The sequence below is a fragment of the Talpa occidentalis genome, unplaced genomic scaffold, assembly GCF_014898055.3.
Source record: "Talpa occidentalis isolate TD23 unplaced genomic scaffold, MPIMG_talOcc4v2.1 talOcc4.14, whole genome shotgun sequence".
NCBI classification, from domain to species: Eukaryota; Metazoa; Chordata; class Mammalia; order Eulipotyphla; family Talpidae; genus Talpa; species Talpa occidentalis.
This window is the reverse complement of record NW_023601433.1, coordinates 55,976,769-56,001,860: the sequence shown is the minus strand read 5'-3', so window position 1 is coordinate 56,001,860 and position 25,092 is coordinate 55,976,769. Positions and strand designations below refer to the sequence as shown.

Genomic DNA, 25,092 nt, shown 5'->3' with positions numbered 1-25,092 from the left:
GGAGGGAGCGAGATCTGGAGGAGCAAGAGATTAGACCTAGACAGGAGGAAAGAGGAGGGAGGGCGGGAGACAGAGGGGGAGGGAGGGCGGGAGACAGAGGGGCAGGGAGGTGGCGAGGGACGGAGAAAGCAGAGAGCCTAGCTGGCGAGGTACAGCGCGTGGGAGTGTTCCCTGGCTGGACTCGGCCCGGCAGGCGTCGGGGAGGGTGGCCCGAGCTGGAGAACACGCAGGCGGCCCTGCCCAAGCGCCCCCGAGGCAAAGGCTTTCTGCAGCGTCCCGCGCTTCCAGCCCCTGCGCTCCGGAGCAGAGGCCCGGGAACGCGCACTGTTTCCGGATCCCTTTGCGCTCCCGGACACCAGCCGAGGGGCGCGCGGCGGGGCAGCCGGCTGGGCCACCCCGCGGGGCCACAGCGCCCCCCACGCCAGCCAGGGGTGGCGCAGCTCCCGCGCCGGACCCCGCCCCGGGCGAGCGGCTGGACCCGCCCGCTCGCCTGGAGGGAGGGAGGGAGAGAGGGAGGGTGGCCGGGCGCGCGCGAGTCCGCCGGGAGGGAGGCCCCTGGCCCCGCACCAGCGCGCCGGAGGAACCGACTCCGCACAAAAGCGCCGAGCCAGCGGCCTCCCCACAATGGCCTCGGTCTGCACGCGGCGCGCTCCCCTGCAGTTCGGCCCCGCGCGCATCTGCACTCACATCTGGGTAGCGAGGGGCGGTGGTCGACGGGGATCCAAATCTTCTGCACCCGGCTCTGAGTCAGCTCCAAGGGCATCTTCGCAGCCTAGACTCGGCGGCACTCCGCCCCTCGCGAGGAATTCAGACTTGGGGAGCACAGCGGCCTGCCGACCCCCGAAACAAAGGGTAAGAAGGGGTGCGTGCGCGGAAGCGCGGCCCGGGCGCTCTCCCCAACGCTACTTTTGGAAACGTGCTTTGTGCTAAATCACCAACGCTCGCCCCAGGATGAGACTCCACGCCACCAGCGCTGCAAGAGGGGCGAGGGGCTGCGGTTGCACCCGCTACGCCTGCAGGGCCGGGATGGTCCACTCGGGGAGTCCCGGGGATGCTCCGAGCGCAGTGACAGTCGAGGTCCCAGAACGCCAGCTCGGGTCCGCCTACCTCCCCACCCGCTCGCCTCCTCTCCGGCTCTGCTGGGATGCCCCGCGCTCCGCCCGGCTTTTAAGAAACCGGACCGCGGTGCAATCACGTCAGCCTGGGCGGGGACGCACACTTCCAGCTCCAGCCCCCTTTCACGTGAGGAGGGAGGGGGGACTAGCCAGGAGGCGGCCTGAGGGCGCCCCCTGCAGGCCAGATGCAGTGGCTCGCTCTGCTCCCGCAGTCCCTCTGCTGAGGGCATCTTCGCCCTTAAAACCCAGCCCTGGCCAAAGGTCCTGTTGCTGTCATCCCCTAAGGACGACTGGCATAGCTTCCCGGAATTTTCGCCTTAAAGTGCCACGGGAAGAGAGTGGGGCTCTCCAGGGATGCTGGTTAAAACGCACCTTATTGACCAGGCCTCTATGAGTGTGGAACCCCAATACTGCATTCTTAACATGCACTCCCAATCAAGCTGGACTGACACTGTTAAATTGAAGACCTGATTAAGGACTGAGGGTGGGGTGAGGGGTGGGCAAATAGGAGAGATTGTGACAGGACGCCCGGTTCAGACCCTCCTCTAGCTCCCCACCAGAGCAGCAATCCCAGAGTACGTGTGAGTCTAGCCTCCCTGCCCCCCACCTCCAGGATTCCCTCCCCATCCAGGAGAGGGTTTCTTCCAGCCCTCTCCTTAGTGCTCACCCAGCCCATGACCCCGAATCCTCTGAAGGCTTGGCTGGTGTTGAACTCCACACCCAGCCCCAACACCTGGTGTCCTGGCTCCCAGCGATGCTGGGAATGAGGAGGGAGGTGCGAAAGCCAGACTTTCAAGGTCACCATTTACAATTCTGTCCACCTCTCCGAGTAGGAGAATAAATATAGCTGATCCTATCTCGACCTACAATTCATTACCTGACGAAAAGCCTGTAATAATTATTGGGAGCCAATACCTTGATTAAACGTACCCCTAAAATTCATGGCATTTTTCTAGCAGGACCCTACTGCATCTTGCCTTTCCTAATTTTTGGGGTGCATGCGTCCTTTCGCAGTTTTGCAGGGCGAGATTTGTGACAATCGCTGGGCTAGCCTGTGGGCCCCTGCTGAAGATGGGGCGGGGGTGGGGTGGGGTGGGGGGCTTTGAGCGGGGTCTGCGGCCCGCATGGCGGCATTGAAGGATGTGACTTTAGCATAAGGATACATCCTCAGAGAAGCGCTGCCTGCCTCGCAGAGGTGCATACCTCACGCGGAGGCTGGGCTGTGATTAGAAGGAAGAAGGCGGAGCTCCCTTAAGCCCACACTGCACAGTCTGCGCAGAGGTTGCCACACGTCGCTCACGTCCCGCATGGCTCGGCTGGGAGGGAGCCCGCTCCCTGGCGGCGGGCACCGTGGCTCCAGTCCTTCCCCCTTCCCGCCTGCACCTCCCCCTTCCCGCGCACCAGCCAGCCGGAGAGTCGCCCTTCTGGCGAGTGCCCCGGACTCACCCCACCCCCGACTCTATTCCGTGCACCCCCCCCCTTTCCCACCCTCCCCAGAGTCTTGCTCTCCCTCCCGAAGGTTTGCTGACTGTCTGGTTTCGGTGCTCGGGCAGCTGTTCAGAAACCTGAGTGCATTGCATTTGGACTTGTTTTTCTGCAGTGGGAGCAAATGCCAGAGATGACACGCTATAACTCCCCAGGGAGCGTCCCACTCCAGTCTTGAAAGAAGAGTGGACCGATCCAAAGACAAAAACAGCAATAAACGAATATAGGGGCCAACACGAGGGTGCTGTCCTGGGGTTCCTGTGGGCCTGGGATCAAGACTGGCACTGTGAGCCTTGCTGCACCCCTACAAGCTATCTCGCTTGCGTCTCTGGGAAGAACAAGGTACCTGAGTGCCTGCTACTTCCCGACGGGATGTTTTGCACACACAGGCAGGACAAGAGAACAAGGTGGCATTACTTCCACCCTCTGAACCAGCGAACAACTGCTGGTTTCAAACAGGAGGTTTTTTTTTTGGGGGGGGCCCACATCAGGGGAGGCATGTTTTTAATCTCCTGACCTAGATAATGTATCTGAGCCAGTCCAGCTCTTGGGGCACCAGGCAGTGTTCCTCAAAGATCCCAGCTCAGTATTCTCATTCCCCACTCAAACCTTCTGCTTGCTCTGTTTGTGTGTCAATAAGCCTTAGGCATCCCTGGCTGGCCTGCAAGGAGCTACGTTCTCCCTCCTGCACCTGACTGAGGTGGAGGGAGAAAGGCAAATGGAGGTTCACTTCACTTAATCCCCTCCCAATCTGATACCTACATGCAAACTGGGATGGGGGGGGGGGCAAGAAGAAATTTACACTTTAAAAGGACTTAGAATTGGTGCCCACTTAGATAGAGCTCTCGGGTAAGTTAGGATAGTGTCCCTATGAAGCAGGAAGTTGCTAAGTCTGTTGCTTGGATTCTGCTGCTTGCTGGAGTGGAAAGTTGCTGGGTGTGCTGCTTGCACGCTGTAGTAGCCAAGGCTACCTTGACGCCCTTTCCAAACTATAAAGAAAGTCTATGATGGGTGGGGTGACAAGCTTCCGAATACAAACTATAAAACCCTGCCATTTCTGCTCTTGAGGGCTCAGACTTTTGGGAGCTATGCCACTGAGCCCTCCGGTGTGAGGAATAAATCTCTCTCTCCACCTCTCTGAGTGAGATCTGATTTCTCTGGGAAAATTGCCATAACACTTATGGAAGATGAAACTGCATCATTGCAAAATCATTTACAAACAACCCAAATGCAACTGAATTTCAAGAACGTAGAATTTTGGAATTCTGCTAATGACCCCAACTTCATCCAGCTGTCTAGGACTTTTACCAAGTCTCCTGCCCCCAACCTGGCAGTCAGGAATGCAGTCTTCCAGAGAGGGCTGGAGAAATTGTAAAAAAAGTCTCAAATACAATGATTTTTTTTTTTTTTTTTACAGAATAGATAGCTCCAAGTACTAGGGGTGAGTCTGGGATCCATCATCCCAGACACTACTAAGACTAGATAGAAAGAATCTTCCATTAGCCCAGTGATCCCCTTGTTTTAGGTGTCTAAAGGTAAGTTTAGATATTGAGGGGGGTGGGAGGGTGTTCAGGAACTTGGTCAAAGGCCAAGGAACAAAGCCAGTTAGGAACCCCCCACCCCACCCCCCTTGACACTGACACATTCAGGGCACTCAGATGGGTGCAGCCTGACCCTTGAGTGCTCAGGGGAACCCTGATGAAGGGGGAGAACACACCACCAACCAGACCATCTCTCCCAGAGCAGCTGGCTGGAGGAGAATTCTTCAGGCCAGGGCTAAGCTTAGAGGAAGAGTGGAGGATGAGGGTTTTCTCGCTGACCTCTCTCCCCACACTCCCTCTCTTAGCCAGTGTCATCTAACCCTACCCCTGCGCCTAGATGAAACAGCAAAAAAAGCAACCCCATTTCCATGATCCCATGCCAGTTAGCCAGATTTAAACATCCAAAGCATGCTATTAGCACTGTGCTGGTGCTCCTGCTCCCCGGTGAGAGGATGCGGAGACAAGCCATGGCAGGCAGTGAGCAATCAGAAGCTGCTAATTAAAGACAAAGTGCCATTTGCTCCCGTGAAGCATCCCAAGTCTGAGAGGGTGAAGTGAGACATGGAATAAGACTGAAAATAGACCCTTACCTCACCACCCACCCAAAGAAGAGAGAGAAGTCAAGGTTTTAAAAAAATAAAGTGTTTCTCACTCCTGAATGAGAAGTCAGACACAGACTGTCCTAATGACACCACGCTGGTGGGTTGAAAATCTGTGGAAGTTTATAGCAGCTGATTGCCAAAATGTGGAAGCAACCAAAATGTCCTTGAGTAGGTGAATGGATAAATAAACTGTGATACGTGCAGACAATGGGATGTTACTCAGTGCTAAAAAAGAAATGAGCTATCAAGTCATGGAAAGACACAGCAGAACCTTTGGTGTATATTACTAAGAGAAAGAAGTCACTGAGAAAAGGCCATGTAGTATATAACACCTACTGTGTGACATTACGAAAAAGGCAAAGCTACTACTAGAACAGTAAGGATCACCTGTTGCCTAAGTTAGGGGTGGGGGTTAACATCTGGCACACAGAGGATTTCTAAGGTAGTGAAAGTACTCAGTAGGATACATGAATGGTGGCTACATGTCATTCTACATCTGTCCAAACCCCTCGAATGTCTAACACCAAGAGTGAATGCTCATGTGAACTGTGGACTTTGGGTGATGGTGGTATGTCCATGTAGGGTCATCAATTGCAGCAAATGTACCATCTAGTGGAGGATGTTGAATCGGGGAGGCATACGTGGGCACAGGGTGAACTCTGATACTGTCCTCTCAATGTTGCTGTGAGCCTAAAACTGCTCTAAAAGATAAAATCTATTAAAAATTGTGTCTTTATAAATGTTGTATGCTGTTTCCTCAAATCAAGTGGGCTTACATGTTCTATTATGGGGGTATGAGGACCATTCCTCTGACCACTGCATGGCTCGGGGTGAAGAGATGCAAATCACTCAATTTAAGTCCCACTGAGCCTTCTTCCAGCAAATTTCTATTTCCCTCTGCCCAGTCCATGTCATTCCACTTGCTGCAAGTCTTTCCTTTTCTTAGAGCACACTCCTGAGCTTGGGACCATGCCCTTAAAACTACCTCTGGTATTTCGTATCCAGCATCACACCTGGCTACTGCTTTAAGAGTACGTTACACTCCTTGTCAACCTTCCACCCAGTAGCAAGACATACTATTTGTGTTTAAAAGTATTGTTTTATGACTTCACAATAGGTGCACTTTTTAAAAGGCAGATATACTGTAGTCCAGTTAGTATTAGTTAGTAATAATTAATTTCCTGGTTTTGATATCTTACAACGGTCAGGTGGTCAGGTAAGATGTCACTATTGGAAGAAGCTAGATGAAAGATTCATGGGACTCTACCTAATTGTAAATTCTTATATTTCAAAATACATTTTTTTTTTAATTTAAAAAATCAGTGGTAGCTCAGTTTGCCCAGTTCTGGGGGAGGGGGGGGGGTGCAGGCAGGGCAGGAAGCATAGATTATATAGAGCTGAGCACTGAGGGAGGTATGAATGGGCACAAAGGTAGTGATTTGCATGTGTTCCTAAGACCTTTGTTTCTTGCAAATGACACATGCATTGACTTACAGAATTTGCCTGAATCCTGAACCTGTGGAAAAACTGGATCAGGCTCAAACAATATTTTAATGGAGGGGGGGCGGCGCAGGGAGCATAGGATTCTATTTCTGGGTTTTACCTAGATCTTTCAAAGTTTATCAGTAGGCTTGTGGTCTTCATCACCAATCAATACTTAAAATGCAGATGAGACAACATACAGAAATCAGTTGAGGACTCCAAAATGTCCAGGCTGAGCCTGTTTCCCAGAGGGGAGAAGGGTCAGAGAGATGGGCAATGGCTTGAAAAGCTCATTGTGCATCTTATCCTGGTACCTCGCATTTATTAGATGCTCACGGGCAGCAGCTGCGTGTAAGACGCTGCAAACAGGCTGCACTGGAATCTCAAGGATCTTGGGGAAGAGAAATAGGTGATCAAATAGCTGTGCTCCTGGTGTTCTGCCAAGCCTTCCACTGAGCATTACAAAGAAATAGATCCCACAAGAGCTGGTAATCTCAGACCATGTATTAGAACAAAAGTAAGAAAATAAGAGAGAAGTATGTGGTAAGGAAATGCCACAAGCAGGCTAAGGCCATGAAAAGGGTGCACATAATTGGGGGTAGAGCAACTGGAAATTTCATCTTCACCTCATTGTTCTGAATCAGTTTTTCTCTGCTCGGTCCAAGTGTACGGTACATGGAATGAAAAGTCAAGATCTCTCATTTCTCTTTACATTTAACCAGGATTCACTGAGTTCTAGCTTTATCTATCAGTTGACTATGAAGTCAAAAAGAAGTGGTCCTTATCAGAATTATGAACTCACTTTTGAATTTCAGAGTGTACCCTTAACCCTCTCTCTCTCTCTCTCTCTCTCTCTCTCACACACACACACACACTCCTACCCTTTTTCCTTAGTGTTAATGAACTATTAAATTACTTGTCTATGATAGCACAGCCAATAAGTCAAGGAATAAAAACAAGCTCCCCAGCACCCCTGGTATTCTTTCAAGTCCATCCCAATGAAATCACTTTCCTACCAGAATGTTCAATCTCCACTCCAATAACAATGCCACAAAATTTTGAATCCAAAGGATTTCAATGACCATCTCCAAATTACTTAGTATTTGGTTATAATGTGAAATAAATTCTTAAGAATCATCTTAAGAAACTACTGAGAGGGCCTCCCCGGTGGCGCAGCGGTTGAGTGCTGGGTTGCAAAGCTGCCCACAGCCTCTGCAGTGCTGGTTCGATCCCCAGCTGCTCCCGAGGAGGGTCCCACATGGCGCGCAGACCTCTCCTGCCGCCCGCTGCTCCCCTCAGCAGTGTACTTCGGTCCTTCTGCCTGCTCTGCTCCCCGCTCTGGCTCTGGTGAATTCTCTCACCCTCCTGCGCTTCTGACTGTGCCCAGTGCTTGTATAAATAAATAAATAAATAATCTTTAAAAAAAAAAAAAAAAAAGAAATTACTGAGAGCATTAATAAGTAAAAATTTTGAAATGGCACCACAATGTAAAGTGCCCCTCAGTTTGTGAAAACAAAGACCAGGCTGGCAAAGAGTCACAGACCTCAATGTGTTAGCAGTTAGACCTGGTGAGTTTCACCTGAGGGTGCAGGAAAGGCACATGGCACTACTTTAGTAGAGCCAATTTTGAAGGAAATAAGTTTTAAAAAACAAAACTGAATTGGCAATAAAAAAGAGAAGATATAGAGGAGGCTTTGGGCTTTTTGCATATTTCTCAAAGGTTTGGCAATGTCCTAATTTATTAGTAAAAGGAAAGAAAAGAAATACTCTTATATGTCCAGCATTGTTCAAATTATTAGATGAACCTCAAATTTCTATTGGTAATAGTGCATTTTTACAATGGTGGCTCCACCCAGGTTTTCTTTTTCTTTTTTTAAGATTTATTTTTATTTATGCATACAACTGGGATATAGGCCAGAGGTGAGCAGGGGGTGAGAGGATTCACCGGAGACAGAGTGGGAAGCAGAACAGGCAGATCTACTGAAATACACTGCTGAGGGGAGCAGCGGGCAAGACAGGAGAGGTCTGCTGCACCATGTGGGTAGCTCCCTGGCTGGGGAATCGAACTCATGCTGCAGTGACTTGTGATAGCTTGATAGTGCTGACTTTAACCCCTGCACCACCAGGATGGTGCCCACCTAGGTTTTCAATAGCCTGCGCAGCCCTGGCCTAGGCACACTACAACTGTAGCTTAAGATTTCCTAGTAGTAAAAAGAAACAGGTGAAACTAATATCAATAATATATTTTAGTTAACCTCATATGTCCAAATTCTTGTCGTCTCAACATATTATGATGTAAGAAATCATTGAGATATTTTACAATCCATTTTTTATCCTACATTTTGATCACCCTTCCAGAAATCTGGAATAAACCCATCGAGGTAGACAAATAGGGACAAAGACCCCAGGGTAGGGTCCTGATTCACAGAAGAGACAGGGTGGGTGGAACAGAGAGGCCTGGAGAATGAGGAGGTAGGAGAAATTACATCAGGTCACACTTTGTAGATTATTAGGAAAACTGACTCCAAATCTGAATGATAGAAAGCTGCCAAAAGCAAAAAGGAAGGAGAAATGAAATGAACAACCCTCCGGGTTGGGAGGAACCTCCTCATATCCACTGATATGTCCATACCCTGGCCCTGAGCAGTCACACCCAAGATAGGCATTTGTAAATATGGGCTGACTGAATGAGAATTTGTTTAGAAACAATGGTCTCTGGTTGGTGTTAAGAACAGGTTACAGGCAGTCCAAGGTCTTGGGACACTGATATGCCTGGAAGTCCAGAACCACCAGTCTGGGTATGCAAGGGAAAAATGGGTAAAGGAGAGTTCAAAAGGCAGGATCCTGAAACAGAGACATGTTTCAAACTACCTTGCCCCCAGTGTCTCTCCCATCCCTCTCCCAAATACAGTTTATCCTTATGAAACTAAAAGAGGAAGGCAAGCCAGAAACTTGTACTCTGGAAAATTCCTCTCAAAGTCTTGAAAACTAGAAGTAGGAAGTGGGATAGGAAAAAATCTGGCTGTTAGACTTGGTAATAACAAGCTCTATTAGGTAGTATGGGGCCCTACTATCCTGGAAAAATTATAATCTGCAGTGAGAATAAGTTTACAGATAATTTACAGAGAAATGGTATAGTAGGGTACCTTGGCTGTGTAAGACTAACCATTACAGGACCCCACATTCTTCTGTCTTCATTCCACTGTGTGCAGACTCCTTCTAATTACCATTTTACCTTCTCTCACAGAGAATTCTCTGGTAAGCCAATGCATGCTGTATTCTGACTGTTAGGGGGAAATGATGTCCTGAGATAATCCCATGCAGGCTTTGTGGACCCCACCCCCACTCCAGACTAAAGCCATCAAGACATTGGGAAAGACAAATCCCATCACCACCAAGGGAGGGTGGCTGGGACCTGAGGGTGGAGTTGGGCAGCCAGGTTGGATATAAAAACCAAACACGTGGGCCTTGGGGGCTCTCTGGCTCGCAATCGCTCGCCTCCTGGCTTCACCGCTCCTGGCTGGCGGCCAACTCTGAGAGCGCCATTTTGGGATTCCTGATCGGCGGATTGGGTAGGACTCATTTAAAACTTTGTCTCCCACTTTTCTCCCTGAGCTGTACATTTCCTCATTTCCCCTTCCCTTGTAAATAAACCTTTATTAACCTTTCGCGTGTGCCTGCAGTAGAGCACTGATAAGTCCTTTTAAGCGCGCGGGTGAGGACCCACAGTCAGGCACCCCGTTTTGTATCGGGGTTGCTCTACAACATGACCAGCAGTTGTGATCTTCCTGGAAATGTGTCGGGTGGGCACTCCAGCTGATAAGAACATTCTCTTACCAGGTTGGCTTATGATTTGGTCTCCCTAAGCTTGACAATACCTGGGGGCACTCCCAAAGTGAAGCTTCTAAAGAGAACTTCTGAGGAGCAGACACACAGCCACAGAGACCCCATGAGACACAGCCAGCCATGAAGGGGGTACGGTTCCAGGATCAGCCCATTCTCTGATACCTCAATCTTGCTTCTTTTCATTGTAAGAACAGAAATATGCCTGAGGATACTTGTTCTTATTTTCTTGCCAGAAAAGTTCCCCAATAATATTTTGTAGACACAAAACAAAGAGATATTGAAGAAAAACATCCAAAAGTATAAGCTAGGAGCCAGGTGAACTCTGGGCAGCAAATAATGTAGGCAGAAATCATGGCTATGACTAGTCCCTAAATCACCTGATGTCATTCGTCCAAGGGTTTTCTATGACCTCAAGACACTCTCCTAGATCACAGAGAGAAAAGAAACAGGAGCAGAAAGCTCACCTTCGCCCTCAGAAGAAGACTCCATGGCTTGCAGTAGGTCGAAGATTTTTCTGAGTACATCACCAGATAACTGTATATAGGTCTGTGCAAGAGGGGTAAATTAGGCAACTCCTGGCACTATTGCTTGGGTCATTTCCTCATCAGTAAGAAAAGTATCATTCAGCCATAAGATGTGGTAAATAAAGCAGCCAGACAAATGTTTGGCGTACAAGCAGCAGCGTATTGAGAAAGCCCACTGACGACACATACAGCCCAGAAGCCCTTCATCACCCCACTGCCTGGTCACAACATACCTTTTCACCAAATGCCCTGTGTACCTCAGGTGGGTCACAGAAGCCTTCACCATCACTGTCTGCGGACAGTGGCACTTCTTTATACTATACTAACAGGCTATACTAAGAAAATACCAATAGACGGAGCACCTTGCCCGACCATGCCCCAGTGCCAGAAACCTCTTTATGTAAAAAGACAGTGGACTTAGCAACATTCACAATAGCCAAAAATCCATGTGTCCATCATGTAAAATATGATCTATCCATATACTTCAGTCAAGAGAAAGAATGAAGGTCTGGTTCATGTTGCAGCACGGCAGCATGATAAAGATAAAAATCTTTCCAAGATTTTTATGACTGAATTATGTTCCGCCATAAAAAAAGTTATGATTGAATTGTGTTCCGGTAGAATTCACATGGTGAAATGCTAACCACCAATACTTCAGAATGTAACAGTATTTGTACACAGGGTCTCGCTCTTTCTCTCTCTCTCTCTTTTATGTTTAGATGAAGTTTTAGTAGTGCCTGTTCCAAATTCAGGTCTTAATGAAACTACACAGGCATGGTTACCAAATTTCAGCAAGAAGGCGTCTCCTGAGCCACCCTGCAGGGATCCCCACACACCTGGCCTGGCTCACCAGGGGCTGGCCTACGGCTCTGTGCAGTGGGCTGGTAGACAGCCCCAATCCTGGAAGCCTGTGGAAGGCTTTACCTCCACAGCTCCCGGTGTCCTGTGGTGGACACAGGGTCTTTAAAGAGGTGACTAAGTTAAATGGGGTCATTGAGGGTAGGTCTGAATCCATTGTAAGTCTGTAAGAGGAGGAAATCTGGACATACAGAGATACTAGGAATGTGTGAATTCAGAGGAAAGTCCACCTCTCTCCTGCAAGTCAAGTAGAGAGGCCTCAGGAAAGCCAAACCTGAACTTGAATTTTCAACTTTTAGAACTGTGAGAAGAGAAATTTCTTTTGCTGAAGGTGCTCAGTCTATTGGTATTTTGTTAGTATAGCCTGAGCAAACTAATATAACTATGTTAAGTGAAAGAAGCCAGACACAAAGGTCATATATTATACAATTCCATTGATATGAAATATCCGGAACAGATAAATCCAGAGAAATCAGGCCATCTCCCCACTGAATCCAAAAGCCCCCCTCCTCCAAAAGCCTTCCCAATAGCAGCAGCCTAACTTGCAGCTTCAGACTGACTCTTCATTCCATTAATCAAACAAGTTCGACTGACCGGACAGACATTTCTCACAACTGAGTCAAGGGTATTTCCTGGAACTTCCCCTGCTGGCCCTTGTTCTGCAGCCAGGTACACAATACGCCTTGACCTCTTCCACAACACATGGTTTCCCTGAAACACTGCCGAGCAGCTATCAAACATGCAATCTTCAGACTCTGGACTTCAAAACAGCCAACACAGTTCACACATGGTACACAGCAACACTTACTGGAAGGGTGAACTCACACTATGATGTGAAGAGAACTGGATTCTAGGCAGACAATGATATGAAATTATATTAGACATACGATAAATGTCAAAATAGTCAGGTACTCTAAGTCACTACAGCAAAAAGCAATTATCAGCAATCAATGGATAATGTAGTTTTAGATTCTCAGCCACTGAGAAATGGGCTTATCTGATCTCCAAAGTTTATCCCATAGAAATGAGGGTGAGGGGTACAAACATGGTAGACACAGCACAGTGCAGGGACGGGGCTATGGGCTAGGAGCTGGGAGCCGGGGCCTGCTTCTGACCGTGCATACACCAAGTTGCAGGACTGTCTCTCTGGACCCCAGCTGCCTCATTTGCCCATGAGTCAGTCATCTAGATAGTCTCTAAGCACCTCTTTCACTTCTCTCCTGGCAAAGACCAATGATCCCAATTGTTGCAATGAAATACAAACAGTAACTTGATAAGAATGACAAGGCTATATGTAACTTAAAAACAGGAACACCTGTTGGTCTTTGAATCACCAGAAACTACCACAGCCTCAGGCACACGGGCGATGTTCAGTACATGTTTATTTGATGAAGAATGATTATAATTGCAACCACTGAGCTAATCAACAATTAATCCCAAATGGGAACAAGTACATCTTGCAGGATGGGCTGGAAGCAGCTTCCACAGCTTGTCCAGGAAGCACCTGGCTCAGAGGTGAACAGCCACACCCTGTGGTTATCAGTTGGCTCATCTTAATAGCTGACCTATCTCCAAAGATGATTTTGAGCATCCAAATAACTATAGATAAAAGTGCTCTTGGAAACACTCCATAAATATATAAATATTTGCTTTTTGAATTGCGCCCCCCAAGATGGATTGAGATGTCTGAATAGACTTCCTCCAATCTGAACCACTCTGTGATTTAGTCTGCATTTTTCCTCAAGAAATGAGGTGCATCGCTCCTGCCCCAACACATACACAGAATTGAGGGGAAGGGTTGAAGTCAAAATACCTAAGGTTGCTGACTAGGACACTGGCGAAAAAAAAACTGGCAGCCTGACCACCTACTGCTGCGCAGGAAAATGCACCACCACGATGTGGCGGGGAGTCTGGTGTTGAGAAAGTGGGGAATGGGCACTGTGTTGCAAGGACGGCTTAAGCGTGTGACGCTTGCAACTCTGTGGTGGTGCAACTCGGGGATTGACACATGCAAGCTGGCAGCCTTTCCTTTCTCCGTTCCCCCTCGTACTTCTTCCTTCTGGTGGAAAACATTCTAAAAATAAAGCCAAATCAAGCACAAAAATTTTTAAATGCAAGTTTGGGAAAACAATGCTGACTAGATGTTGGAAAACCTACCACAGCTGGGCCATGTTAATGTGCAGCACTCAAATTAGAGTGTCACGGTCTCCGCAGCGCCTGCCGGAAGACCACACTGCAGTATTATGTTCAGTGCTGGGTGACACCTTTTAAGGGGAACATTAGCAAACTCACATACCTTCACAGAAAGGCAATCAGGGAGTTGAGTCATTTGGAAGTCCTGCTCTGTGAGGAATAGCTACAGAAGTAAACGTGACATAAAACACAGGACTAGGAGGGGAAAGGTGATACCTACAAAAACAGAAGGAGCTGTCTTGTACTGTGTTGCTCCCTGAGCAGAACCAGATCGCTGGTAGATGACACACCCCATAATGGACAACGAAGGGACAGAAAGCTAACATGTTGCTGCTCCATTTTGCACCCAAACCCCACTGGTCAAAACACTATAGAGGGTTCCAGCAAGAGCTGGTGATCAGGTGATCAAACTGGAGGCCTTTCTGGGTAACCCTGCAAATGGGAGACCCTATGATTCTGTGGGGGCCAGAGTCCCAGTCCCAGTTCATCAACTCAGTGACTCTGGGCAGGACACTTCTCTGCACTTTACACGTGGTCCCCATGGGTCTTTCACCTCATGAAGCCTTTGCATCTAAAACTGCAGTATTAAGTGGCTCTGGACATAAAGATGCTGACTTAGCCATAAGTCATATCATACATTCAATCAACTTTAGTTGGAGGGTTCAGAGATTGGGTGAGGCATTCCTTTAACAAGAACCTTAGTAAACCCAGTTGGCATAGTAATGTGAATTATGCTTCCAATTATTTCCTTTCATACCTTGGGGCTGTCGGACACGAGCATAGTTCCGCTCAACCAGATTCAAGACTCTAGCTTGAAACTCCACACTGGAAAGAAGTTAGATACCTAGACTAGCGTTGCCCACCTAATGACCACTGAAACCTCAAGGAGTCACAAAAGAGTGATACACCTAGTAGGTGTTCATATCCCAAGTAAAAATAGTTTTACTCCATTTCTAATTTTTTAAACAACAAATACAATCTTTATACATCTTTCTTCTGACAGCCCTAGGGCTCTCCCTCTTGAATCTCTTTAAGAAAGAACTTGCTTATGAGCAGCAGTTAAATAATCTCCAGCTGTAGCTCCTCTAACTCAGAGACAGCATTTCAGCTGAGGCCATGCTCTTCCCAGCAACTCCCAGGCAAAGTCCAAACACAGCAACATAGGAGGTCATGGACAGTTTTTGCTCAATGGGGCTCCACTACTGGCAAATTTTGCACTGGAGCTGTCCACTGGGTGAGCTGAGACTTCTTAGCACTACCTTGAAAATGAGTCTTCCCCCAACTCCCACTTCCTGCCCCCTGGTCTTTCTTTCACAGGTGTTAGAATTGCAACCCTCTCCCTATGTTTTTACCATAATTTAAAATAAAAATTTAGGGCCTCCTCAGTGGCGCAGTGGTGAGCGCTGGGTTGCGAAGCTGCCTGCAACCTCTGCAGCGCTGGTTTGATCCCGGGCTGCTCCTGGGCCACCGGAGGAGGTTCCCACATGGCGTGCAGACCTCTCCTGCCGCCCGCTGCTCCCTCAGCAGTGTATTTCCTCTGTCTGCCTGTTCTGTTCCCTGCTCTGGCTCTGGTGAATTCTCTCACCCTCCCGGCGCTTCTGACTGTACCCAGTGCTTGTATAAATAAATAAATAAATCTTTAAAAAAAAATTAAATTGTCAAGATGATAACTTTTTGTGTTTTCACCAGAGTTGCACATGCTTTTAAATTGTCAACAAAAATAATGAGTGACTATACTTTTCAGCAATACCCAGGCCAGGGGCAGCAAGAGTGAAAACTATTCCAGGTGAAGGAAGTAGAAGAGACGTGATGACTGACTACAACGTGAGAGCCTAGATTAAAATTTTTGTTACTCTTTTTGCTATAAAGAACGTGGAAAAAAACTGGAAAACTTAAATAAGGTATTCAAATTAGATAATAAAAATAAAACTATCAATGTTAATTTCCTGATTATTGTACATACTGCCCTTGTTTTCTGAAATATACTCTCAAGTATTTAAAGGCAAAGGGGGGCGTCATATCTGGATCTAACTCAAATAGTTCAGAAAAAAACTGTGTGTGTGTGTGTGTGTGTGTGTGTCAGAGGGAGGGGGGTAGAGAGTGATGGGTGTCTTTCGGAACACACCCATATATGTGTATATTTTTTTCTTACTCTTTGTTTATGTAAATGAGACTATTAGATGGATGGGGAGGGGGAGGGAGAGGTAAGGAGAGAAGGAAGGGAGGGGAGGCGGGAGGGATAGGATACAAAGACAAACAAAAGGCGGGAGGAGGGAGGAGAGGAAGGAAGGAGAGACAAAGTCAGGATAATGATAAAGCAAAAGGGATAAAATGCCAACATTTGCAAAATCTGGGTGAAAGTTAGCTGGGATTGCTTTCTATTATTGCAACTTTTCAGTATGTCTCAAATTATTTCAAAATGAAACATTAAAACTCAATAATGTTTAAGTTCACAAGGGTGCATACAATGGTAATTTTTTTATAGAATACTTTTTTTCTATTTTAAGATTTATTTATTTATGTATACAACAGCTGGGGTACAGGCCAGGAGCGTGGGGGTGGAGGGTGAGAGGATTCACCAGAGACAGAGTGGGGAACAGAACAGGCAGACTGACTGAAATACACTGCTGAGGGGAGCAGCGGGCGAGACAGGAGAGGTCTGCTGCGCCATGTGGGTTGCTCCCTGGCCAGGGATCAAACTCATGCTGCAGAAGCTGCGGACAGCTTCACAGGCTGCGTCTTAACCCCTTGAGCCACCAGGGAGACCCTAAAATGGTAATTTTTGCACATTCACCTCAAAGGGATCTTCCTCAGATTGGAAGTTGCATACATCTGATCAAAGTTCTGAGAGAATGAATCAAGACATCTCTAAATTAATTTCAAAAACTAATGCTGAAAGATAATATATAGTGATAATTATATTTAATTTGACTTTTCATTTGGTCACAACAGGCCACATACGAAATGTGTAATTTGTGCAGTAGTAGCCTAAAAGAGCTGTCTAACATATATCTCATCATTTACTATATATATATCTCATCATTTACTATATCTCATCATTTACTATATATATTACTATATATTAAATGGTATTACAAGCCATGTCATATGACACTATTTGTCTACTCTAAAATTATGTATACCAAAATACCACCAGTAGTAAAAGAAGCAGAATAGGAACAAAGAGGCCTTTTCACTTTGAAGACTTTCCAGAAGTGCCAAGTAACACTTCCACATCATCTTAATGGCCAGATGTGGTCCTGGAGCCAGGAAGGCTGCTGGGGACTCCACCATTCAGGAAAGGCGGCAAGTAGGTGGGTCAGGGGAAACATCAGCAGTCTCTGCTATAATATCCTTTTCCGATAACAATTTTTTAACAACCATCTCTCAGAAGACAGTCTTTTATTATAAAATAGGTGTGAAAAGATGCCATGCTTTAGAGCCAGACAAGATCAATAATGTTTATATGCAATCACCAGTACTAAAGTGTTCAATGCTGTTGATTTTAACTGTCATTCCCGTAAACAGAGTAAACTAAAATAGTAAGTGTTGATTGCAAAATATAGAAAGCTAAAGATTTAATTCAATGTATTTATCTCTATAGTCCTGCTTGGGGCTGGGCCCCTTGATCTCCAATTCCACAATAGGGGTTGGGGAAAAGGATGAGTAAGTAGGAGACTTCTGAAAGGAAGGAGAGCTGACCTTCTAGAATTTCTAAATGCTCAAGGTGAAGAGGAGACCAAATTTGAACTCTGCCTAGGGCAAATTCCTCCGGGGTTAAAGGTTTAAGCTTGGTATTTTCTGGCTAGGATTTTAAATGAGGAAGGGAAGAAAGACTGATCTACAACCCAGGAAGGGTATAAACCCCACTGTGTGACTTGGCTGGATTTTTAGAGTGTACACCAACCACCTGATGGAAGATTGTTGTGGCTACTGTAAGGATTAATTAAGGGGATTAATTGAAGGAACAGGTCATCCCTCACTCCCCTTAGAGGTTAATTTTTGTGATTTGCTCTCTCCTTCCTTATCAAAACTCGTTTTCAGAAAAGAATTTGAAACCCATTCCCATTGAGTTATCAATGATTGCTAAATGGCTGTTGAGTATAGCCCCCACTGAGGAACTTGATCTAGCCTGCATCCAAGCCTTAAATGAAGGAGGGAAGCTGTGGAACAGCTCAGCTCGTCAGACTGCCACACACCGTGTTGCACAAGGTGGAGGCACCTGCCTCTGGGTGTGCTTGAGATGACCTTGATATCTGTGTAAATGGCTAGTCTTTTCTGGAAGGATCTTCGAGCCCCTTTACAGGGGATTCTCCCTCTGTTTTGGTCTTTAAGAATCAGGACCAAGCCCACTCCATGTGCTGGCTCAGGGATGACCCAGATTGCTACTTCAAAAACTGGAAAGACACCCAGAAAAAGCTATGAAGCCAGACTGGCAAAAATATGCAGGGAGGATCTCACTCTAAAGGACAGGGAAATTTTTGGAGCAGGATGCTGGGAGGGGCTGGAGTGGAGGACATGGACAAGGGCATTCTTGGGTGCACATAAATCAAGTTGAAAGCACCATCACATCATTGATGGCTAGTGGAGAGAACCCAATCTGAAGACTCTTCAACAACCAATAATCAGGAACTCATTGCCAAGGAACAGAAAATAGAGAAAAAGCAAAAGCACACAGAAGTCACTAGACCCAGATGGTGCTATACAACTCAAGAATATTCTTTAAATTGTAATGTGCTGTATATAAGATGTAGCCCTAGTAAGGAAATATGGTGAGAAGAAAATGTTAAATAAAAGTAATACCAGTGGGATCCCAATTTTCTAAAATATATTAGATGTTACAATCTATCAGATTTACTAGATCTAGGTGGCTGAATTATAAATGATTTTCATTTTCTTTTTGTGTGTGACTTCCTACATTCAAAAATACTTTATAATAACCATAACATTACATAATAACTATTTTATAATCATAATCATTGTTAAAAGTTACCATTTACTCAGTACTTATTCTAGCCTGGATGCTGTACTAGAGTTTTACATTTGCTTTCTCAACCACTCAATCATGTAATATTGCCACCCCTTTTAGATAAGGAAATTCAGAATGAGAGGGATAAAAATCTTGTACCAGATCACCTAACAGAGATTCTAATCCACATGTGTCTAATCTCAAAGTTGGAAGTCCATTAACAACCATTAACCACTGTGCACTATTGGCCTCCTGAAATATAACCTTTCTCCAGGAAATGGATAAAGATACAGAAATTGACATAGAGGTAGAGATATTGATATAGAGATATGAATATGATCTTGGTATTCCTGGGGTAGACCTGAGTGGGGATAGGTCACAGGGGGCAAGAAAAGAGGAAAGACAGCGAGTCTAAGGTGGCCTGGGCCTGTTAGGAACCTCAAGCAGGAGAAACACTGGGGAGCGATCTGGCCATCCCAGAGGAAGAACCCCCCAACCCTCCCTAGTAGCTTCGCAGGGAGGAAGCAGCAGGTCAGCAGTCCTCACTTCTTCTCACCTGTTTGCAGACCCTGGCAAGTTTTCCTGGTGGAAGACAAAAACTCTTTCTTAGTTTCACCTCCAGTACAAATTTGGGCTAAATAACACTTAAAAACAGCAGAACACAGTGAACATTTGCAGCAAGTATAAACAAGAGTATATTCTGATCCCTTCTCTTTCTCTCTCTTTTTTTTTTGTTTTTGTTTTTGTTTTTGGTGAACAGGCAAGGCAACTCAGGCAGTTGAAAGCTGGAGGATTGGCACCTAAGGGAGAAGAAATTCCTGAGTCTGGGTGGCTTAGCTTTGGAACCGCCAGAGACAGAGGAACGCTATGCCTAGGGAGGGGTAATTCTGACACTTTCTGCAATGTTTTAAAATGTGTTGACATTATAGAACACCAAAAGGAGCTTTCTACCAAAGGATTCCGTAACAGAGAGGTCTGTGCATGGTGTCAGGGGTGTTGAGTGCTCTTGCTTCGAGAACACTTGGGCCAGTTCAGCCTCTTCAGTAATGAAACAGAGCCTCTGGGCCATATCACATCATGGCTTCTGGGCCCTGTAGATATACCATGTGGACGCCTTTTCCTAAAATAATGAGCCTCATGAGCAGAATATAATCATTTATTCAAGGCTCAAATTTGGGTATCACACCTATTATCAGGTGGTAAGCAGAGGCCATAGACAAGCTCCCAACAGTGTGAGGTCCTGTCCTGGTTCAGACATACTTGCTCTGGATGCTGAAGCATCCTTGCAGAGGGATGAGTGTGGTCACCTATAGGAACAGCTCATCCTGAGATGCTTTATAAAGGATTATGGATTAACCCAGTGGCTATTTCTATAATCCTCTCAAAATAATGAGGGGATCAGGCCTCCCCTTGTGGCGCAGCAGTTGAGCACTGGGTTGCGAGTCTGCCCGCAGCCTCCGCAGAGCCAGTTCGATCCCCTGCCACCGGCGAGGATCCCACAAAAAAATAATAAAATAAAATAAAATAAATAATGAGGGGATCAAATGAGGACCTAAGAACTGAAGAGCCTAGGAGCAAATAGGAGATGTGAGGGGGCAGATAAGAAATGCAAGGTGGGGCCTCGCTGGTAGCACAAGGGGTTAAGCACAGCACTGTGAAGCTATCTGCAGCCTCTGCAGCACGAGTTTGAGCCCTGGCCAGGGAGCTACCCACATGGTGCAGCAGACCTCTTCTGTCTTGCCCGCTGCTCCCCTCAGCAATGTATTTCAGTCAGTCTGCCTGTTCTGTTCCCCACTTTGTCTCTGGTGAATACTCTCACCTCTCATACCTCTGGCCTGTACCCCAGTTCTTGTATGCATAAATAAAATAAATCTTAAAAAAAAATGAAATGCAAGGTAACTTCACCAGGAAGCTCTTGGGGCACAATAGGAGCCCCTGGGTGTATTTCTTCGACTAGATTCCTCGTTTAGAGAAAAAGGTTGGCCTCCTGAGTTTTTATTGAGGTTTTTGACGTCTTGATGAATGAATTGATATTCCAGGCTTCTATGCTGGATCATCTGAGGGCTGGGCTAATTCCATAACCTGAATCCTGATATAGATCATTGGTTGAATACAAGAATCAGTACAGAGAATTTTTCCAAAATAACCAATATATAAACACCATACCAGAGCAATTCACTCAGAATTGCTGGGCGAGACTTGGGCTTTGTAAATTTTTAAAAGTTTCTCAAGTAATTCCAGTGTCTAGCCATGTAAAGATTCCAGTTTTCATCACACCTACCTACAGTGACAGGTGTGTGCTGACTTTCAGGTTGGCAGGTAGGGAGAAATACCTTGTCAAAGAAACAAGAACTACATGGATGAGACGGAATTAGTAAGCAAAATGGTAGTGGAGTTTGGATGTATTTTTGGAAAGACTGACCAGGTAAAAATAGAGTCTAGAATAAATGAGCCTTGGGAACTGATGTTCCTGCTACATCTGTTGCCTTTTTTCTATGTGGTTAATGAAAAGTCATTTAGCAGTTTAGAAACCTTTTGTTTTTGTTTTGGAGAATGAAGAATTGGGTCAACCTTCTGAAAGACTGGATAATTTCTTAGGCTACCAAACTACTAGGTAGTTTCCAAAAAAAAAAAAAAAATCCCCTCCTGCCTGCTCCCATAGGCTAGAAAAGTCCCCTGGGAAGACAGAAATGAGGACACCCACTGGAAGTCCCCTAGTGAGGGCAGCAGGGACAGGACTGGGTGCTCCAGATCCTGCTGGGTTCAGCCACGTCCATTTTGAGCCTGAGGCCAGCTGGGTGGGTCCACAGAGACAGTCACTCTGGCTGGCTCTGCTATGAAGCAAGCGGGGGCCTTGGATGCACTGTCTCACCTTCGACCCTCCCAGCCCTGGCCCCAGATCCTGAACTGATGAGCAACTTTCACCTACTTTCGGTGTAGTCCAGACAGTGAGTGATCAGGCAGCCTGTCCCCGCCCCTCCATCAACTCCCACAGGACCCACAAGCAAGGTTTGTCTTCTCAGCCCAGTGTGGCAGAAGCCTTGAGGTGGTCCGGGGTGCAGGGGTGTTGCAGGAAGGATGCTGCATTTCTATTTCTAGCCTACCAGATGAAGGTCGGGGTTCTCCAGGTCCCTGATACACTGAAACACAGAAGCCTGGAAATCCTCAGGCAGGGGTTGAGTCTGTGATTTAGAAGGTGCTTCTCTAAGAAGTGGCTTTAGGATTCAAGGCATCCTTGCCTACACAGCAGACTCTCCCTAACACTCTTTCTTCCCACCCCCCTCTTCCAACCCTGGCATCATTTACAGGAGAGCTTGTTCAGGATGCAGACTACTTGCACAGTTCCCCATATTGGGCCCTGTCTCAGATGTCTGACGTTACTCTGACAGTCATAGGCCCAGTAGGATTCAGGACCCTTAATCTAGATCTCCAGGGTGTGTATGTGTGTGTGTGTTGGGGACATAGGGATGGATAAGCAAGAAGGAAGGGAGAGCCTGGCTGGCTTCACTCCAGAGGACTGGTGAAGGTTAGAGGAACTCTGTAGGGAAGAGAGGGAAGACGAATCTTCCAGAATGTGAGGGGGGCCAAAACCAGGGACCAAGTCTTATCTTTGCTTCATTTTGTTGCAGTGAAATACGTAAATACAAAACATGAAGAATACCACTGTAGGGTATTATAGTTCTTTGGCAGTAAGTATACTCCACGTATAAGCATCAACGCCATCTACCTCCAGGACTTTCATCTTCCCCAACTGCACCCATTGAACACCTCCCCATTTCCTTCTCCCCCAAACCCTAGTAATTACCTCTTTTCTGTCTCTGAATACAATGACTCGAGGTACCTCATTCCTCATTCCAGCTTATTTCACTTAGCATATGTCTTTAAGATTCACCCTTTTGCATCATGTGTAATTTCCTTCCTTTTCAAGGCCAAATAATATCCTATTCTGTGCATTTGCTTATCCACTCATCCACACGCAGATCTTGGGCTACTTCTGCCTTCTGGTGACGGTGATTAATACTGCTATGAACACAGGTGCGCAAATATCTGTTCAAGTTCCTATTTTCACTTCCAAACGCCTCTCTTCTAAAAAATGTTAGAATCAGCCTATATGTAATATGATTAGGATAGGATATGTCTTAGTTTTAGGGACACATTTAACAATTTTGCTATTTTTCCATAGAACTAGTATACTGGTTAGACTGTTTCACGTGGATTGCTAAAATTAAGGCAGTCAGAATGTAAAATTGAATTACACACATCACATGCGCAACTGTGCTGAACACAAACTAGAAGGAAATATATGTGAAGGTTAACAATGCTAATTCTGTGTTATGGGATTATGAATGAGTGTATAAAAACCTAGTACTTCAGTCAGATGGGAGACCTGGGGTTCAAATGACTGAGTCATCATTTGTTCATTCTTTCCTTCATTCATTCAAAATAAGGTTAATTACAGACATTTCTAAAAGCTGATTACTTTGAATGGCTGAATACTGTGAGTCAATCATTTCTACTAGGTCCTGACTTAGCCTGATCTCAGTCTGGAGTTGGTCACATGCCTGGTTGTCACTCAAGGGCATCTACAGCACCCTTGGTAGCCAGTGGCCCATGACCACATTTGGAAAAAGCTAATCTTCCTCTAACCTTCTAAGTTCATTTGGCTATAAAATAATTGACACAGAGAGATTAGCAAGAGAACAGACAAACTTCAATTATGTGTACACAGAGGCACATACATAGAACAATGGAACCTACAATCTGGTCATTCCAGTGAAGTAATATAATTTCCAGAAAGGAAAGACAGAACAAATAATTTTACAATTTAAGAGAAGAAGTTTTACAGAAGGATTATCTACACATGCATCAAAAACATACCTTGCAAACCTAGTCTGGGGTGGTAAGACTCTTGTCTCAAAAAAAAAAAAAAAAAAAAAAAAGGGCCTCCCCTGGTGGCGCAGCGGTTGAGTGCTGGGTTGCGAGGCTGCCTGCAGCCTCTGCAGCGCCAGTTTGATTCCCCGGCCACCAGCGAGGGTCCCACAAAAAAAAAAAAAAAAAAAAAAAAAAACTTCCTGTTTTTAGAGAAAAAATTAGGCAAAACATTATTCTTGATTCTGCTGTCTGTCAGACTGTTTCTCAAAATGGGGCAGCGTGACCCAACAGCTACATGCAGATTTATTCTGTGCTTTTCTGTATTCCATTATTCTAGGATCTAAGTGCTCAGGCATGATCCCCTTCCATCTCAGCCTGCTGGGACCTAGCTCCTCAGTTCACCAGTGGAAAACCCAACCAGTGACAGCTGCAAATCAGGTGAGTAGGTTCCTTGTCTTCTCCCACCTTCTGCCTGCTGCCTTCCTGTACCTCCACACCAGCCCTTTAAGAACTCCCTCTAAACCTAAAGGACACAGAAACATTAATTCAAAAGGGCACCTGCACCCCTATGTTTATAGCAGCACTGTTTACAAGAGCTAAACTATGGAAACAACCCAAATGCCCAAAAATAGATGACTGGATCAAGAAGATGTGGTACATATACACCATGGAATATTACTCAGCATTCAAAAAAGATAAACTCATGCAATTTGCAGCAACATGGATGGGGCTAGAAGGGATCATGCTCAGCGAAATAAGCCAGAAAGAAAAAGAAAAATACCAAATGGTCTCACTCATATGGAATTTAGAAAACCTAAATAAGGGACCAGGAAAAAGACAAATTATAATAGAGAAAAAAATCAAAATCAACAAGCAACTGTAGGCCAGAGACACACTACTGGGGATGTGGGGGAAGAGAGGAACGATTAGGGTCAAAATAAGGGGAGGTGGGAATTGTATGGGGAATATAACTGAAATGAAAATGCATACATTGTGCAAAAATGAAAAATCATGTAAGAATTATATAAAATAAAATAATTATTAAAAAATAAATAAAACACACACACACAAAAGAACTCCCTCTGATTGTGACATCTCAGAGTCGAGAGAAGAGGAGGAAGAAAATTTCTTCTGTTGGGCAGTATACAGTGACATGTATTTAGCCTCCTCCCCACGCCCTATTCTTTCTCCTCGTAGACGTGGGTCTCTCAGCACAGAAAGGAACAAAATGTTAATTGAAAAATGATCAGAAAGCTGTGAGCGAAGATTAAGGGATTTGGACAAACAACTCACAGGCAGCATATAGTACAAGTTCAAGCTTCCGCCTGCTTCACCTTCCTGTGCTTCCCTCCCTAGGGAACCAGACAACCTTGGCTCAAATACCACTTTCTTCGCTTACTAGCTGTGCGACTGTGGGCCCAGAACCTGACCTCTGTGTCTCCCCACTGGTATATTTGGGGAGATTATAGTAGAGAAAACTTAGTCGTTTTTATTCTTGGCTACCTCTTACTGATTGTACCAGGCATTGTATTAGGTACTTTAAACAGATTATCTCTAATCTTCAAAACTACTCAACCATAGAGCTCCTCCTGCCATTCTAGAGAT

General features: G+C 45.9%; 1 protein-coding gene across 4 annotated transcripts in view; it reads right to left on the bottom strand.

Annotated features, from left to right (window-relative positions):
* PFKFB3 (6-phosphofructo-2-kinase/fructose-2,6-biphosphatase 3) overlaps positions 1-25,092 on the bottom strand; it is a 78,276-nt gene that overhangs the window by 27,401 nt on the left and 25,783 nt on the right. Inside the window, exons 1-2 of one of the 4 annotated variants that reach the window (XM_054695073.1) lie at positions 1,108-1,150; positions 688-830 (exon numbers count right to left, since the gene is read on the bottom strand). The exons of 2 other annotated variants lie outside the window; for them this stretch is intronic. In XM_054695073.1, the coding sequence (XP_054551048.1) occupies positions 688-763 (76 nt within the window). In that variant the 5' untranslated portion in view covers positions 764-830; positions 1,108-1,150. Of the gene's footprint in view, positions 1-687; positions 831-1,107; positions 1,151-25,092 lie in introns of those variants that run through there. One more of the 4 variants, XM_037510571.2, reaches the window with a different exon arrangement.